Genomic DNA, 19503 nt, shown 5'->3' with positions numbered 1-19503 from the left:
GAAGCCCTGTTTATTAAAAAAGCATCCTATATTTTCAGAAATTGTTTCCACTTCCCTTTCAAAGCCCTAACCCCATTTCCCTGATGCAACTTTTCATCCCAGTCTGTATCCATTGTTCCACTTAATTTCTTATCTAAGATTCACTGCAACACTCCCTTTAACTCATAATCCCATTTAATAAAGATATACAATGACAAAGAATTTTAACTTTATAGATACATCATATTTATATGCTAAAGGGCAGCAACTTCCAATTGAATGTGAATTAAGATGCTGGGATAATCTGTCATTAAGAGTTTATATGCCTAGAAGGAAAGTTCATGATTAGATGTTTTATTTTATTTTTGTAACTTTTTTAGAGAGCCTCAGAGTTGGGAAGATTAATACACTTTGTATCATTACTGGATGTAGAGAAGACTGGGTTTCTCAATTCTTTAAAGACATCCTTAGCTCAGTTCACTCTCCTAAAAGTATGTGTAACTAGGTCATTCCAGAATTGAAATCATATTTTATTTTAGAGCAAAAGGATGAATGCAACATAGGAATTCAGACAAATGTGGTTACCAGAACAACTGATACTAAGGACTTAGCCTAAGAGTTTTAGAATTAAGAAATCTGCAACATGTAACCACCTGGAAATCCAAAAGCTTGTGCAAATGTTACTGAGTGTCAGAGTAACATACTCATTTCAGTTAAGAATTAGTATTTAGCTGGGTGTGGATGGTGGCACTTGCCTATAATCCCAGCAACCCTGGAGGTTGAGGCAGGAAGATCAAAAGTTTGAGATCAGCCTCAGCAACTTAAATGAGTATCTAAGTAACCTAAGGGAGACCCTGTCTCAAAAAAATTGACAAATAAAATGAACAAATAAAATAAAATGGACCAAGAATGTAGCTCAGTGGTTAAGTGCCTCTGAGTTCAGTCCCAAGTTTAAAAAAAAAATAGCATTCAAATTTAATTTAATTTAATTAATTTTATATTTTTTTAGGCTGTTCAAGTTTAGTTATGCTACATTTAAATAATAAAATTGGGGCATTCTAAAGAATAAATGACAAGATAAAAGTAGATATGATAAAGCCTCTGTATGCACCTAAGTCATTTAATTCATTTAGTTATCTTACATCAAAGAAAACTTTCAGCTAATCCAAGACTAAGAGATTCATACAACTTACACAAGTGTTCTTGATAATGTGTGCCAATTGGAAAAATTTTGAAATTTCTTATTTTGATGAGTTCAACCAAACTTTGGCAAATGAAAACTAATAATGATACATCCAATGCAGTTGGATTAGAATTTATTAATTGGAAATTTCAGATATTGCATTAGTTGAATGAACAAAAAAATGACTAGACTAGAACTGTAATGTTTTGTTTGAGCGATCTATGAATAATATTGGTATCTGAGCCATAAAGGTACTTATCATTCTGTGATTCCATTGAGTGATATTTATTCTATGAATAACTGGAAACTACTCAGATTAGATAAGGATAAAATTATTTTTAGGGGATAATTATTTGAAGTAATTGTTGAATTAATTATTTGAAGTAATTGTTGAATTACTAACCAAAGACATCACAATGTTTCACCCTGAGTCTTCAAAGTAAATGTTTCTGTAATATTAAATAAATATAATTTATACATGTAGTAATTAGTTTTGTGGATCACAAAAAACTCGAGATACTTGGAAAGAATTACTATCAGGGGAAATATTATAATCACTTAAATAGAGTTTTTACAAATAACTGTTATAGAAGATACTTTTACATTTCCTCAATGATTAAAAGTAAAAACACTATTCATAAGGAAAATTATCTGGTTCAAGTATTCTGCTTATGCTAATTACCCTGACAGATCACTGACTTTATTAGAAAAAAAAAAGAAAGAAAGAAAAACAAAGAAAAACAAACCACTAATTTCATCCAACTCAAATCTAAATAATTTAAGGAAAATTTCTGAGGTATGTGAAATATTTCAGGTTTGAGAAAAATTGTTTTAACAAAATGTAAATCAAAAAAGTTATAAAGGCTAAGATGAACACATTTTACTTCAGTAATCAGTTTTTGTTTTTTTTTTTAAATGTGTATATCAATTAGCTTGTAACACATTTAGTAGTCTGGGATAATACTTAGCATTGTATATAAAAGATTAAGACTTAATGGCTAGAATATATAAAGATCTACGTATATATAAAACAAGGGTAAAAAAATTCCAAAGGCAAAATTAGCAAAGAATATGAATGAAAGAAGAATAAATGGTTTCTTCACAGAATTAATTCAAAAGCAAATTAAAAAAAAAAAATACTGAAAAAGACATACATTCCTGATAGCAAGGCAAAAAAAAAGCAACTTAATATCTATGCAAATATATATGAAAATATAAACCAATATTTACATATAAGTATATACACACCTATTGAAATATTTTGGATATAAGGCTCATGTGTTAATGCAGGATTATTCAGAAATGAAATGATTAGAATTAAGAGAGCCCAAGTGTAATTAGTAGATCTGACATGAATTGAGTAGCTTTCCTCCACCAGGCCTTTCTTCCTTGATGTTCTTCCTCACCTCCAGCCCAGAGCAGTGGAGTTGGCCAACCATGGACTAAGCCTCTGAAACTAAGTAAATTAATCCTTCTCTAAATTGCTCTCGTCAGGTATTTTGGTCATAGTGACAAAAAGATGACTAACAAACTTATATATGCAAAAATGAAAGGATTAATAATACAAAGAATGACTGGTATACAGTAAGTACACAAACACTGTTGATGGGACTGATGATAGTCTTTTATGAATAATTTAAAGTTTTGACAACATCTAGCAAAAATAAAATGTACATACACATTGATCTAATAAGCTTACTTCTATGAATGTATCTGCATGATAACAACAGTAATGTCTAACAATAATTGAGTATTTAATATTTGCTAGTCATTGTTCTCAATGATTGATATCTCTTATTTCACTAAGTTCCAATATACTTTATGCAAAAGGAAGATCTTTTCACTGTAGTTCCCATTTTAAAGCAAAGAAACTGGGCTGAAAATGTGGCTCAGTGGTAGAATACTTGCCTAGCATATGTGAAGCGCTGGGTTTGATACCAGCACTGCAAATAAATAAATAATATGATTTTTTTTCCAGAAATGAAGCCGAGTGCAGAGACTGAGTGCAGAAAGGTTAAGCATAGCTAGGAATTTAAATAGCCCAAGGCAGTTTGCCTCTAGAACTCTTATTTCTAATGTTTTACATTCCTAAGAAATAATCTCCCAGGTTCACAATGATATTGTTATAAGAATGTTTCTCTTTATATGTGTTTTTTGTACTAGGGATTGAACCTAAAGGTACTTAATCACTAAGCCACACAACCCTAGCCCTTTCTGTTATTATTTTGAGACAGGGTCTCACAAAGTTTGTTAGGACTGCACTAAATTGCTGAGTCTGGCTTTGAACTTGCAGTCCTCCTGCCTCAGCCTTCCCAGTCACTGTGCCCAGTTCTGTAATTCATTTTTAGTAGTAGAATTAGGCAGATTCCGAGGTGGAATTTGAAATCTTTCTAATTACTTGACAATATTGGTATGATTACTTTTGATACATTTATATAACACTGGGGGCAAAATAGAATAATAAAATCCTATCTGAATTATATGAGACACTGTAAGATACACAAAGTCAGAAGAAATCAGTACAATACCTATTACATTTTCTTGTATACATATATACATCTGCATATATATGCTAATTCATGGGGAAAGGATTTGAAGGATACGTGAGGAGATGGCTGGGGTTTATATACTTTATTGCTTCTGACATAGATAAGTAAAGTAGAAACAGAAAAATTAATGATTTGATCTCAAAGAACTCTAAAAACAAAATCAAACAAAAAAATAAGTCACTGTTCCTTTATTTAGTCTAGTAGAAGGAAGAATCATTTTAATAATCTATAAATTTGACACTATTGAAAGTATAGGGAGCCATTGAAAGCTGAATGGGGTGTACGACAATGGTATTTGAGATGGCATTTTATGTAGAAGTGGCAGCATTCATTAACTCCTCAAAATACGTTTAAGATATATGCAAAAACCTAAAAGCAGGAGTGAGCATGTTGAGCTTGGAGACTGAGTGTAGTTCCCCAGGATAGGTATGTGGAACACTTGGTATGAAAGTGTCAGAGGAAAGACTGGAAAAATGGTAAGGGTTGAGTCTCACAGGGTCTTTGGGCCATGTTCAGGGCTATGACTTTGTATTGTCATTGAAAGGCTGTCAGGGAAGTGAGGGATCACATTAGACTTAGGTTTGGAAAGGTCTTTAGGCAGTTCAGCATGGATAGGTGAGAAGGAGGCAAATTTTGAGGCAGGGAGCCCCAATGGAGTAGTCAGGAAGTTTCCTGAGTAGGAGGGGTACAGGAGTGAAGAAAACTGAATGGATTTGAAATAAATTAGCAGAGAGAATAGAAAGGATGTGAAGATTCATCATTTCATTTTGAAGTCAATAAGAAGTTGGAATCCAGGGAAAAGTAGGCAGTTCACATTAGAAGCCCTTTTAAATCTTGACAGTATGTTCCCCATTACTAAGCACTTCATCTTATTTTTCATTTAACTAGTCAAATATGATAATGCTGGCAACTCCCTCTTCAAAGGCAAAGACAACATCTTAACTGTCTGTGTTCCCTCCTACCTGTATGGTGCTGGACAGGATGCTAATGAGCACTTACTGCAGGGAGACGTAAGCAAGGCAATATCATTATTGCCAAAATACAAATTAGTACCAATAAAACTTCAATAAAAGTGAAAAATAAAAATGACCAAATGCCTTTAAGAATTAAACAATTCAAAACAGTTTTGATTGATTACAGCAAAGAAAAGCAGTTGTCTGTCCCCTACACTGATAATATTGAATACAGCTATTATCCCTTATTTCAACATTTTAAGGCATCATCCAGATAAATCATGTGCTATTACAAAATACCATATTAAAATGATTTAGAATTTCATCTTCATCATATATGCACTCAGTGATATCAGGATTGATGCTGCTGAAAAGCATTTATTAAATAATAAGTTCAAATTTCATAGGTAGAAAGGAGTTTTCCTTTCAGAAATGCTATACTTTTTTCATATGAATTCATATTAAAACAACCAAAAAACTAATATTTTTAGATTATTTAAAAAATCTGCATGCTGTATATATATTGCTGGAACTATCACACCTGAAGCTATGAAATCAGTCCTGTATCATATTTTTAGGAATTAAAGAAAAAATTAGGCCCACTACTCAAAGGGCTGACTAATATTGTACCTTTAAAAGAAATTAGCATGCTGAAAAACATCTGCATCTTATAGATACAAATGTCGAGAGGTATAAATGAATATAGAACTTAAACTTTAATAATGATCCAAAGATACTATTCAAAAGGGCAGTCATGGATGAGCTGAGTTTTCTAAGGAATTAAAAAAAGAGGTTAACAAACAGGGAGTTAACATTCAAGAAATTCAAGGATTCCTCACTCAGTGTGTGGTTTGTCTTTACCAGGAATAGAGATCAGATTACAATATTGCCAAAGGAAGACAAACTTTTCTCAGGTACACATAAATACATTTAGAGGTTTGTTTCAAGGATCTTTAAATTTTATTTTCAATTTGTTTCTGCTAAAAACAAGAGCAACCCAGGAAGAACAACCCAGGGGTCATATAAGGACAGCTGCTTCTAATCACCCTGTCTATTGATACACAGTGAGAAATCCACCTCCCCAAAGAAGGAAAATCAATATTTATAGAACAGCCAGCATTTCAAATAAACAGTGATTGTTATGACTATGGTCTCTTTTTTTAAGTTCTTAAGCTTTTTACCTGTGACCAAAAGGGAAAAAATGCTACCATTTATAATAGGGTGTTCTTTGAAGAGGGATTTCTGTTTACATCAATTTATTTCAAAAGACTTGCTGGGACAAGCATTCTGGCTCAAGCTGAAGCAGCCCATTACTAGTGAAAACGGCCTAAGGCTTTAAGAGCCTACTGGGCTTTAAGAATCCATGATGCTTCAGTATTTAGATCCTTTAAAAGACTGTAGAAAGCATACTCCACAAAGTAGAAAATCTATTTCACAACACTATTTCAAAGTAATTCTATTCTTCATTTATACATCCATTTAGGAAAAGTAATAAGACACCGCCTACTCTTTCAATGCCAAATGGCTGATGGGCATGGGTCCAGACAATCGGAATATATAGTCATAGTATGAAAAAGTCAGATAAAAGTAAATTGTACATGTAACTGAGACAGGGGTGAAGAACAGGTAGTCAGCATAGTGAATGATCTGGTTCGAAAGATAAGGGCTGATTATCAAAGGAAAGGAAATGGGTGGCTAACACCTCTGATCCCACTTCCCTGCTCAACACACCTCCTGAGATGGGCATTTTCTAACACAAGCCATTGCTCTCAGAGTTGCTCCTCAGAGAAGAAAGAAAAGGTGGGGGTCTATAAGAAAGCAAGACACACTCCCACCAGCACTCAGCTCTGGGCTCCACCTATCTCCAGGGAAATATGCTATCTTTCTTAAATAAAGCTTGCTTTCTACACTTGCCTCCACTTTTTCAGGTGTTTAATCTTCAATACTGCAGGATCGAGAACCCAATCCTGCATTCCACCACCTCTATCATAGCTATTTGTAGATCTCATTTTAAACATTAAAATAACTGGGGGTTCCTTAGAAAAAAATCCAGAGGTCCAAAAGCAACCCTATTTGTTATTTGTGAACTTCTGTATTATGTTCCTCCATTAGATAATCTTATTGCCCACCTAAATTGTATTAAGGTATTAACCCTGGAGAACAGGGTTCTATTACAATGCACACCTAAGATTATGTTAAAATCATAAAAATCCTAAGCACATAGGTAAGGCAGTAGGACTTTCTTTTCTGAAGGCCAATTCAGAAGAATGATATTTCCAACATATGAAGAGAAGCCTTCTATTCTCTTTTATCAGTGGGTCCTTAGCCAGGGCTGGATCAGATGGTGGGACAAAGCGTTTTTTTTTTTTTCATTTACCACAACTCTTTTGAAGAGATTCCCCTGTGTACACCAGACATCTATGGAGACTTCAACAAAAAGAAAGAAATTGAAGGGACTCCTTTTAAATTTCATTCATTTATTTATTAATTCTAATTATTCAACAACTTTTTTAAAGAGTATAAAGTGACAGGAAAGTTGCTATCTACTGAAATACAGGTCTCTGAGCCAATAAAGAGACAAGTGATAAAAATTAAAACTGTATTGTAAGTGGTAACAATGGTTGCCATGGCATCAAACTTTAGAGAATACACGTTTGGAGGAAAGAAAACCCAGGTAGTAGGAAAGCTGACACATCCACAAAACCAGTCAATAAAGTGGGCAGGTACTATTTGGTGAAACACACTGGAAAGAAGTAAAGCTGTCAGAATTAAGTTCACAAAGGCCCAGTACTTACAGACTTGAATTTTGGGTAACTGTGTAAGTGGAGAATAAAATTTGGTAATTGAAGTCCTAGAATAAAAAGCAGAAATCTCCTCACAAAATGTGATAGAAAATTCACAGATTCACAGAGGTGCTTCCAGAAAGAACCATAACAATTTCCTTGGTCATATTGCTAAGCATGTTTTGGGGACTCAATATACAATATTATACACTCTTTAGAGTTTTCATAACCATGCATGTTTGTGTGCACATTATATTAAAAGGTACAATTCTAAGTGTGACTGAAAAGGCCTTTACTTCCCCCTCACTACACATCCACCAATTCTCTCTTCACAAACTTACTCATCACCTAAGGAAATGCAAAATCAGAAATGGGACAATTCAACGGAATAGCAGAGAAGTTCACAATTTTCATTTTAAGTTACAGAAAATATCAGACTCTATAGCCTAAATAAATCATGGTTAAATTTTTTAACATACAAGTGACAGATTCCTGACAACTTGAATAATCCACTTTATCTGGTTTTGGATGACCTGATACCTGCCTCAGGTTAGAATTGTTTTTAGGCATCCAGCTCTAGATCCTGGCCTACTTCTGCTCTTCCTTTTCCACTGAGAAGCAATGCCTTGCTTCATGTTTTTGTTTTCCCCCTTTGCCCGCTCTAGAGCAGGCTGATTCCATCACGTTCAGCAATGCTGTCTTAGACACAAGCATAAATGCCCCAGAGGATGTTCCTGGATATTTTCAGCACATTCCCCAGTGCCATTTCTCTGCTTACTAAAAATACCTTTCCAGATTAAGAGAGTCCATTTTAGAATAATGACCTTCCACATGATATTCATTGTATATAAAAATAATGCTTTCCAGCATACTCAAACCATCCCTGCTGAGAAAAACAATGTTACTAATTTCACACAGCAGATTTGAACTCTAAAAGTTGTCATTTCATTACAGTTTCAACCCAATGAAAAACTATGCAAGAGGGGAATGTTGGAGCTCAGAGAACAATATCCCCAACATAAGGTTGTGTTGTGGCACGCAGAGCAAGCTGATCTAAATTAAATTAAAAAGCCTTAGAAAACTGCTCCGAATCAAGGTCACTGTAGCTTTGTCTTGCCCTTGCCATCCCACCCCTCCTCCAAGACAGGGAGAACTTCTACAAAGTTTCCTTATGTTCTGTGCCTGCCAAACCTCTTTTCCCTGAGCTTTGTTAACTGAACTCATATTGCAGAAAGAAAGACTAAAGATTCATCATGAATGCACCTGGACAGACTCTGTCACACAACATTGTTTTCTTTCAGTCCTTTAGATAATCCATTGTGTATTGGTGCAGGTCCCAAAAGCTTTCTCCGAGGCCATTCTGCATTCTTTAAACTCATTGAGTTCCCTTTAAAGTCATTTACTGTCCCCCAACTGTCCTCATTCTCTCCATCATCTATTGAAAAAGTGTACATAAGTTTCTAAATCATGTGGTCCTAGTGGGTAATCACACTCCTGTGTCCCCCTTACTATGCTATGACTTTTCCCCCTTTTGCAATTTCATAAATTTCCAGGGCTTTTCTGTTATTTAATGTTTTTTTTTTTTTTTTTCTTGTCAGTTCATTCCAGCAAACCTCCAGAGGGAGGAGATAGAAATACCCTTAACCCTATACTTATAGCACTTTTCACAAGTAATATTCATTGTACATGAATATAATGCATATATCCACAGTTATTTTCAATCACTCGTATTCCTAAATATAAATTGCATATCATCGCACATAATACATGTTCTTCCTCCATTATGCCACTTCCTTGTTCACATTTGAGCTTATATTATTTCTATGAGTGATGACTTGAATTCAAATGTATCATCAAAAGAAAATGAAAAGGTTATATAAATGTCACTGCCTTGCTGAAAATTTAACATGTCTTGCTGAACTTAGCTTTGTGAACATCTGGTCTGAATTTTTGCTGTAAAGAGCAACACATCTATCCGTGAAGCTGTGTTCTTGGCAATAACTTCTTGATATAGAAGAGGCCTGAAAATGTGTGAAAAAGTCCTTCTAATCACACATTTACACATATAATGCCCTTATTTTCCTTACCTGTGTAGAATTTTGGATCTTAGTATAAAAGCTCACACTGTTTTCTTCATATTTATTCATAAAAAGAGGAATTTAGTTGCCTTATAAATAATTTCAGAAATTATAGAATGTAAATTAGAATCCAAATTGACTTTTCTAAGTCATGTAGTTTATATTACAGAAAACAAGGTGTAGATATGGATTTTTTTGTTGTTGTTTTTATGGTGTTTTAGTGAGCTTTTTCAGTGCTGTGACTAAAAGATCTGACCAGAACAATTCTGGAGGAGAAAAAGTTTATTTGGGTGCTCACAGTTTCAGAGGTCTCAATCCATAGACAACTGGCTCCATTCCGTGGGGCTTGATATGAATGGGAGCCTGAACATCGTGGTGGAAGAGTGTGGCAGAGGGAAGCAGCTCTCATGATGATCAGAGAGCAGAGAAAGAGAGAGAGAGAGAGCCTCCACTCTCCAGATACAAAATACATATCCCATAGCAACGCCCCAAAAGAACCCACTTCCTCCAGTCACAGCCCACCTACCTTCAGTTATCACTCAGTTACTTCAATCAGGAATTAATCCACTGATTATGTTAAGCCCAATCATTTCTTTTGCAAACCTGCATTGACTCACATGTGAGCTTTTGGGGGACACCTCACATCCAAACCATAACATATGGTTTAGACAATAACACCACTGATGATCACTAGGCATATATATAAACCATTGAAAACAAAATGCTTACAACTATGTTATCAATATTATTGAATTCCTGCAATTTATACTTTTTCTCCTTATCTACACTTGGAAATTTTGAAGGCAACTTTTCTCTTGTTCAAGTTTTTCTTGTAACTTTACTTTATTTCTTTTTTAATGTCTTAATTTTATAGCTATTTTGAATGCAACTATTGAATATCTATAAAAATTAAAATTTTATTGAAAATCTATAAAATTACAAAGAATTAAACTATTAATAATCCCACCACATAGTAGTAATTATTTCACAAAGTGTTACAAGGTTTCTTTGTCCCTTTTTTAATGAAAGAATTTTAAAAACACATAATGTGTGAACATTGAAAAATTTTAAAAAGTATAGAAAATAAAAGAATAAAATTACTGATAATTGCATCACTTAATGCTAGCCTACATTTATTTTTATTTCTCTCATTATATATTTCTGTGAATCTAAGGTATTAATATAATATTTTATAGTCCGATATTTTATTTTCCCCAAATTTATTAAATAATTTAGTTATTATACTTCAAAACATAAATTTTAATATGTAAATGATATTCTATTTTGTTTCTATATGAAGTAATTTCACCTTTTCTTACTTAGCTACTTTTTTTAAAAAAAAAATAAGGCATCACAAAACATCCTTGCTTAAATTTTTATCTTTTTTTTTTTTTTTTTTGTTAATGGGGATTGAACCCTGGAAGGTTTAAACACTGATCCACATCCCCAGGCACCTTTTTATATTTTATTTAGAGACAGGGTCTCCCTGTGCTGCTTAGGGTTCACTAAGTTGATGACTTTGCACTTGCAATCCTCCTGCCTCAGCTCCCTGAGCTGCTGGAATTATAGGCATGCACCACTGTGCCAAACAAATTTTTTACTCTTAAATCGACCTGATATGTGTCAATTATATTTGGATATCTCCATGTACTGCTTGCTCTATTTGGATTGAGGAAAATAAAGAAGAATATAGAGATATAAATTTTCTTATTTTAGATCTAAATTGTGTAGTACAACTTTCTCAGACACATTTTTCAGCAACATTATGGTAAGAAATAATTTTATTTAAAGTAGTAGAATAATAGGAATAGTGAGACACACATTGAGCATGTTAACATTTGTATGTTTCCTTGCAGAAGAAGAAAAATGTCAAAATCGCATACCTGGGGATATGATATAGAAGAAATCTTTGAATTCATCCATCCAAACTTCTGCCAGTCTCCTGTTGTTCTTGTTAATGACATGACCAGTGCCACCAGGGAAAGTGTAAGGTGTTGCCTTCCGAAAAACATGACCAACGTGGGAGCAAGTTACAATCTCCAAAGAGCCTCCACATTGCCAAATCTGGAAAAAGAAAAATCATTGTATAACAGTCACTATTACAAATGCAATAATAATGTACAACTGAAACTTAGGCCTGTTCTTCAGATCTTATATGTTTTAAGAAAATATAGATGTATACAAAATTTAGAACTATTATACTTAATTTGGCAAGAAATGCTAATTTGGAAGATCATAATATATGAATACTTGTAGCTTTGAAATCATGGTGGTAAGATGTAATTGCAATGTTTTTTTTATTAGATTATCAAATTTCTAGTAGAAACCTACTTGCTATTTAATACATATTTGGTATCCAAAATTTGCTATAACAATTCTTGAAAGACATATTTGTATTTCTTAATGTTCTAGGATTTATTGAGCACCTGAAGTTAGACATTATGTAAAGTATCCAGAAAACATGTATTATGTCTATAAGATTTCATTGTATGGCCACAGGTAAACAGATACAAATACATATGCACATATATGTACACGTACACACACAAAAGTGGCCTTCCTTAGCCATAGATTATGCATTTGTGTGTTCAACCAACTACGGATCTTGGAGGTAAATTCCATCTGTACTGAATATGAACAGACTTTTTACTTGTTATTGTGCCCTAACAATATAGTATCACAGACTTTATTTTGTATTAGGTATTATAAATAATCTAGAGATGATTTAATGTTCACAGGAGGATATGTGTAGGTGATATTCAAATACTATGTCATTTTACATAAAGGTCTTTAACATCTACAGAGTTTGGTACCTATGAGGGGTCTTGGAACAAACCTTCCAAGGTGGACTACTGAGGGATGTGTGTGTATACACACGCATACACACACACACACACACACACACACAAACACACACACTCTACTACTACTATTACATGCACAATCATATTACATATATGCTACAAGTTTCTTAAGTAAAAGTAATAGTTATTGCTGTATGGAATTTTAATAACAGTTTTGGACTGTAATGCCATTTTTATTTCATGGATATGATTTAAGAAGAGTTGTTTTTTTGAAAAAAGGTCCTCCATTAATATGCATAATTTTTATTGTGTTATGCATCAGTTAAATTTTTTTTGTAAAATAACTAGCTTTCTCAGACTGGCCCCTCAAGTAATGTTAGGCTTAGAGGAGGGCTTCTATTACACTTGGGCACTATTAACAGACATTCAAATTTTAACACAGGATGAAACATGGCAATAATATACTCAGCGGCAATGGTTTGTGCATTTTAGGTACGATCTAATTTTTTTTCATTTTACAGTTGTTTAAGCTGTAATGTTAGTGGTAAGTAGGCTTTAATCAAACATCGAAATACTGAACAATAAAAAGAATTAAATTCACCATTTCCCTCAAAAGATAGGGCAATTCAATAAAATATTTTATTGATTTCTAACATGAAATCTATAAAACTTCCTATAAATACAAATATCTTTATATTCTTACAATTAAAATGGAGAAAGTTGATTTCTCTCTGATCAAAAACAAATTGATACTTGCATGCCAGTCTGGATCATATTCCTTATATCTTTCTTAAGGATGTCACTCATTTAGTCACCCCCTGATTTTTTTTTTCTGAAACATCAGTCATTTCCCTCATTTCTGGATTATATCTCTCTTAATATTATATTTTCTCAAATCACTTGTCTTTCAAATAAAGTAAATAAATAAATAAAATTACAAAAGAATTTAAAAATCCAAATGTGGTCTATATCTGTATTGTTGATACCTCATTTTTGCTTGCCTTCAATGTTAATTAATATAAAACATATTTTCTGATACATACTATTTACTTTCCATAATTTCCATTCTTCTATTCACTGTGAAATGCTGCTTAGTTCTAAAGCTCCTTCAAAATTGGTATGGTAAAAATTATAAATTTTTCCCTAGATGCATTATTTAGTAGATTATTTTCTTGGATTCTCCTTTTCCTTTCCTACTGTATTGTTTATCTGCCTTCTCTATAAATTTCTATTCAAATGTTAGTCTTCATCTCTCTTTGAACATTCAGTGGATATTCTTAATTTGCTCCTGTTATATACATGTGATCTGACTGCTAACAACCTCAACAGTTACAGGGCAGCCTAGATCTCTCCTCCAAGATCCAAACTTGTGTATCCAAACGTTTACTTGGCACTTCCACTTGCTTGTCTCAGAGCTATCTAAACAGTCATGTCCAAAGTGGAATCAGTCATCCCTCTTCTGGCAGACAGATTTTATTTTATTTCATCCTGGAATTATTTTTAATTTGTCAATAAATATTGTCACTGTTTTCCCAGGGGATGGAACAAAAATAAATAAATAAATAAATAAGCAGTAAAACCAAACTGCATGGCATCATTGATTCTTTGATCTCTCACATGCTTAACAAACCTTGGTAGAACCATCTGAAAAATAATTCTCTGAATAACTATGTGTCCTAGTCTACTTGGTTTGCTATAACAAAATACCATAGACAAAGGTCAGTGGAATGTTTTCCTCAATGTTCAGGAGCTGGGAAGTTGACCCTCAGGCTGCCCACATGATTAGTTTCTAATAAGGGTATTCTTCCTGGTTCATAGATAACTGCCTTTTTGCTGTGTCCTTACATGATGATGGAGTTGGGGGGGGAGAGAGAGATCGATTGAGCAAGAGGAAGCACTACAGTTAGGTGGCTCTTATTCCTTCTAAGAATATCAATGTCATTGAATTTGTGCCCCACCCTACAACCTCAATTAAACTTTACTAATGCCTTATAGGCCCAGTCTCCAAATAGAGTCATATAGGTTTTTAAGGTTTCAACATTTGAATGGGGGTGGGTAGGGCATGTTTCAGTTCATAGCCCTGTGATGGGCTGACAGATCTGGCTCCATGAGAATGTTATAGGCCAGACTCTAAGGGAAATGACTTAACAGACTCCATTTTGCTCTGAGACTCCATGTTATATAGGAAATAAGTTTCTCCCATGGGAACACCCTGCCTCTGTGCCCATCATCAGTTACTTAGTGTGACATGTTTAATAATATACAATGGCAACTCCTATGTAGTAACCAATGTACCATGTAAACGGTAATTTTGTGGATGTTAGCAACCATTTTTTAGTTTGTACCTAGTAAAGGTCAGTTTAACCCACTTCTCCCTCTGTTGATGATTTCATGATGTTAGTTTGTAATTTTGAATCATAGCAACAGACACTTATGATTGATGTGATTTTTGGTATAAAAACCCCTACAACCCTGTGGTCGAGGCTGCTCTCCCAATAGCCATTTTTTGGGGGCATTGTGTGAGACAGTCAGCTGGCCAGCTTAATAAAGACTGTCAAATTCGGACTTCTCAGTGGTGATCGGTCTGTTCTTAAGTTGCGCCCCCCCCCCCCATAACAGCACCATCTCTCCATTTCCAATGCCAACATCCTTGACCTAATCAACAACAGCAGTATGCCAATTGTAATAGACTCTTAATTGTCTTGCCACTTTCACTGTGGTTGTCTTACAATTTGTTTTGTCTGAGAAATCAAAGTGGTCTTTAAAATTTTAATCATTTCATTTTACTTCCCTGTTTAAATTCTTCAATGCTTTACCATTGTACTGTGAATATAAACAAAATCCTTTAGCAGGTTTTGTAAGATCCCACATGATTATCTCCCTCTGTCAATACGCATGGTGATATTGGCTCTCTGCCATTTCTTACAATAATGTATCACATGCTTTTTCACACCAAAGTCTCTATAACTGCTTCCCTTCTTCCTGTATTAATATGCTGGCAACTTTGTTTCTTTCCTATTCTCATCACAGCTGAAAACACCACTTCATTAGACCAGCCTTCCCTAATTGCGACATTTAAAATAGCCACACCCAGTGATTTTTGTCTAATAGAGCTCTGCTTGCTTCCTTCACTGCTTATCATAATCCGGAATTTATTTATCTTTATCCTTATACACTTTCTTTGCTCAACCAGAATGTAGGCTCTAAAAGAACAGTTGAGTTGTCCTGTCATTTCTGTAGCCCCAGAGCCATGTCCAGTGCTACAGCCATAATAGATACCACTGTATGCTGCTTGAGTGGACAAACAAAGGACAAAAATTGACTACCAAGTTTAACCTGAAAAAAAAAAAAAATTCATTCTTGGTAGAATGATGAGAGGTAAATGAAAATATTTTGGGAGAATTTTAAATTACATTTTTGGAAATATTTTTCAAATATCAAATTAGGTGAAATAATTTAGTCAAATGGACTCTACAGAGCATGGATCATACAAAAGAAAGAATGAGCCGTGGGACAAGAAATATGGCAGATTAGCAAGGAGATGAGAAGGGCAGTATTGTTCCACAGGTCTCAGGAGTTGAGGAAATTATTTGGCTGTCACAATAGAACAAAAACAAAAACATTTAGAAATGGCTGAAGGTTCATGGCAAACTAGGTCATCGAATGCTACAATTTTTTTTTTTAATATGAAATGCTTCACGAATTTGCATGTCATCCTTGCGCAGGGGCCATGCTAATCTCTGTATAGTTCCAATTTTAATATATATGCTGCCAAAGCAAGCACAATGCAATCTTAATATGTAATGTACTATCAAAGATGATTACGAAATCGTACACTAACCTTTCTTTCTTTTAAAACCACAATTTAGTAAACAAAAGAGGCACTTGTACCATGACCAGGACTTTCCAAAAGGTGCCTAGAACTCAGAAGAGATAAGACACAGTTTGTTGCAGATGAGAAGGCACACAAGCTCTTCTTAAGGTGAGGAATGCAGAGTTTAGTGGAGTAGCTGTCCCTACCTTGCTATGGATTAAGCATAAGTGAAGAGTTACTTTCCTTCTTCACAAGCCAAATAAGAAGCTAAGTGAGTGAAGGCAAGAAGGGCATTTCAATCCCAGCTAGATACTTGCTGAATAGGAATCACCAGGATGTCCTAGTGCCATCATTAGTATGGAGCAGAGTGTGTCCAGAAAGATCTTTGACAAGTCCTTAAGTGTGAGGGGAAAACATGACCCTAGTAAAATTGGTGCTAATTTTAACGTAGGGAATTCTGAAGGAAGAACTGGGGTTAACCAGTTCACAGTGTCTTTGCAATGTGATTAGGTCCAACAATGTAGTGATGCTGGGAGGAAGTGATCTTTAACTGCAACTGGTCAAGAACTCAGTGGTCTGGGCTCTACAGAGCATGGATCATAGAAAAGAAAGAATGAGCTGTGGGACAAGAAATATGGCAGATTAGCAAGGAGATGAGAAAGGCACTTGAGGATCCTATGTTGTGAGAGAAAGACTAAAATCTTGCTCTTCAAAAGACCCTTGGATAATACAGGGGATAGGATCTGAAGATAGACAATGTTATAAGGAAACTAAAAACTGTGTATGGAACATAACCTTGTGGGTGGAGGTCATCAGTGCAGGTAGAAGCACACTGAGCCAACAATGGGCATTCATGATTCCCTACCCCTCCTGTGGGACCCTAACTACTGGTGGTGGAGAGACAACTTCCAAACTCCTACTCTTCCCCATTCCAAACTCCTCTCATTATGAGCCTGGGGAGAAAAGAGAATGTCAGTTACATAGGGCTTATGAAGCCTTGGTTTCAATATGTGAAAATAACCATAAAACTATATAATATGTCTTGAATGTTCTAAATCTGGGAAGGGTCATATTCTTAGAGAATTAAAATGGCTGAAGAAAAAATAAAAACATGTAAAATTCAGAGTGTAGAGTAAGTCCTTGTTAGAGTTTGGATGTGATGTGTCCCCCAAAAGTGCATGCGTGAGACAATGTAAGAAGGTTCAGAAGAGAAATGATTGGGGTTTGAGGGTATTAACCTCATCAGTGAAATAATCCCTGGTGGGATTAACTGAGTAGTAACTGGAGGTAGGTAGGGTATGGCTGGAGGAGGTAGGAATTGGGTGTGGGTTTTGGTGTCTATATATTTGTATCTAGCGAGTGGAGTCTCTCTGTGCTTCCTAATCACGGTGATGTAAGCTGCTTCCCCTCACCACCTTCTCCCACCATGATGTTCAGTCTCATCTGGAGCCCCGAAGAATGGAGTAAGCCTTCTATGGACTAAGATCTCTGGAATCATGAGCCTTCAAATAAACTTTCCTCCTCTAAAATTGTGCTTGTCGGGTCATTTAGTCACAGCCGCCTAAAAGCTGACTAAAACAGTTCTGTTACATATAAACCAGTGATAGACAGCTGTCCTCAGTTCCTTATTTGCCTTTTTTGCAAAGATAAATTAGCACTGTGGTTATGTAAGATGCCTAACACTCTGTATTTCCACTCTCTAATTTCTTGGGCCTGCCATGGCTTCTGGTCTTCTGGGTTTCATTATATCACAGCCCAAAACATGATATCACAAAATATGGCACTTTGGCAACTGAGAAAACTGCAGAAACCAGATCACTCTGATCTCCTAACTTTCTCATCTGAAGCATGGTGTTTGTTAGCCTTTTTGATACTATGACCAAAAGACCTAACAAGAGCAACACAGAGGAGGGAAAAGAGGTCTCAGTCCACAGATATCTGACTCCATTGTGCTGGGCCCAGGTGAGGCAGAACATCATGGCAGAAGAGCATGACTGAGGAATGCTGTTCAGATCATGACGATAAGAAGAGAAAGAGCTTCGCTCTCCAGGGACAAAATATAAACACCAAAGACATGTCCCCAGTGATCCTTCTTCTCCATCTACCGTCCATCTGCCTACATTATCACCTGGTTAATCAACATCAGTGGATTAACACACTGATTAGATTAATATTATCATAATCCAATCATTTCACCTCTAAGCTTTCTTGTATGGTCTTACACACGAGCATTAAGGGGACATCTCATACCTAAACTATAACACGTGACAATATGGAATTCTCAGACCTACCTCATCTGAAAGTCAGTCATAAGATCCTCATTCTAAAGGGGGTTCTGTCTTATACTCCAAGGTCAAGAAGAATGTGAACAAATTCATCATGTTAAATCATTCCAATTCTTTTCCCTCTTGTCTGTTTCCACCAGTTCATACCCTTTTAAACCAATCATATATCTACATAATTGTCCAATTTTCATTGATCCTAAACATACAAATATCTAGTATTCCAGGCCTTTGTGCCTTCATTCTGCAATATCCCATATTAAAAAATACTTTGGTTAAATACTTTGGTTGTTAATCTTCAGTTTAGTGTTATCAGCCACAAACCTTGTGATAAGTGAGGAAAACATAATTATCCCCTACACTCTGAACCTATGCAAAAAACAGAATGATATCTTGTTGGAATTTTTTAAAAATGGGGTTTCAAAGTTCTCCCTGCTTTATCTTCTAATTGGCAAAGGTAAGGATATATGAAAGTGCTGATTTTATATTACAATTCTAGTTTGCAATGAGAGTTTGAATGTGCATGTGCAGGCACAATGCCTAATAATGGTTGTTGATTTATAAAACTTAAGGAAAAACTACCTTTGATTTTAACTCTCACAGATGATGCAGATCTCAAATATATCTGGAAGAGATACATAGAGATGTGAATAAATGTTCTAAAACTCAATGAATATTTGTTCTCAACTGCTGACTCTGGGAAAAATGTGAGTACTTTTCCCAATCACCGTCTGCACTCAAAGAACATGTTGATAAACTCATATTGCATATTTTAGGTAAACTTCTCTTCAAAATTTGAAAGTGAAAAGATCAAAGTAGGAATGCATAAAAATATGAATTACCTAGGCTGATACCTGCTTATAATAATACTGAGTAAGTAGCTGGGCACAGTGGCCCTCGCCTATAATGCCAGCAGCTCAGGAGGCCGAGGCAGGAGAATTGCAAATTTGAGGCGAGTCTTAGCAGCTTAGAAAGATCTTTTCTCAAGAAAAGAAAGGAGGTGCTTGGGGTGTAGCTTAGTGGTAGAGCAACTTGGTTTGGTCACTAATAACATAATACTCCTCCTCCTCCTCCTCCT

At 35.0% G+C, this 19503-nt stretch overlaps 1 protein-coding gene across 3 annotated transcripts in view; it reads right to left on the bottom strand.

Moving 5' to 3' along the window:
- GALNT13 (polypeptide N-acetylgalactosaminyltransferase 13) overlaps positions 1-19503 on the bottom strand; it is a 563464-nt gene that overhangs the window by 185647 nt on the left and 358314 nt on the right. For all 3 annotated transcript variants that reach the window (XM_079134478.1, XM_079134477.1, XM_079134476.1), the window contains one exon: positions 11409-11589. In XM_079134478.1, coding sequence (XP_078990604.1) covers positions 11409-11589 — 181 coding nt within the window. The remainder of the gene's footprint in view (positions 1-11408; positions 11590-19503) is intronic.

This window comes from Sciurus vulgaris (assembly GCF_902686455.1).
Source record: "Sciurus vulgaris genome assembly, chromosome: 3".
NCBI lineage: Eukaryota > Metazoa > Chordata > Mammalia > Rodentia > Sciuridae > Sciurus > Sciurus vulgaris.
Note: the sequence above shows the minus strand (reverse complement) of the source record. Positions and strands in the feature narration are given on the sequence as shown.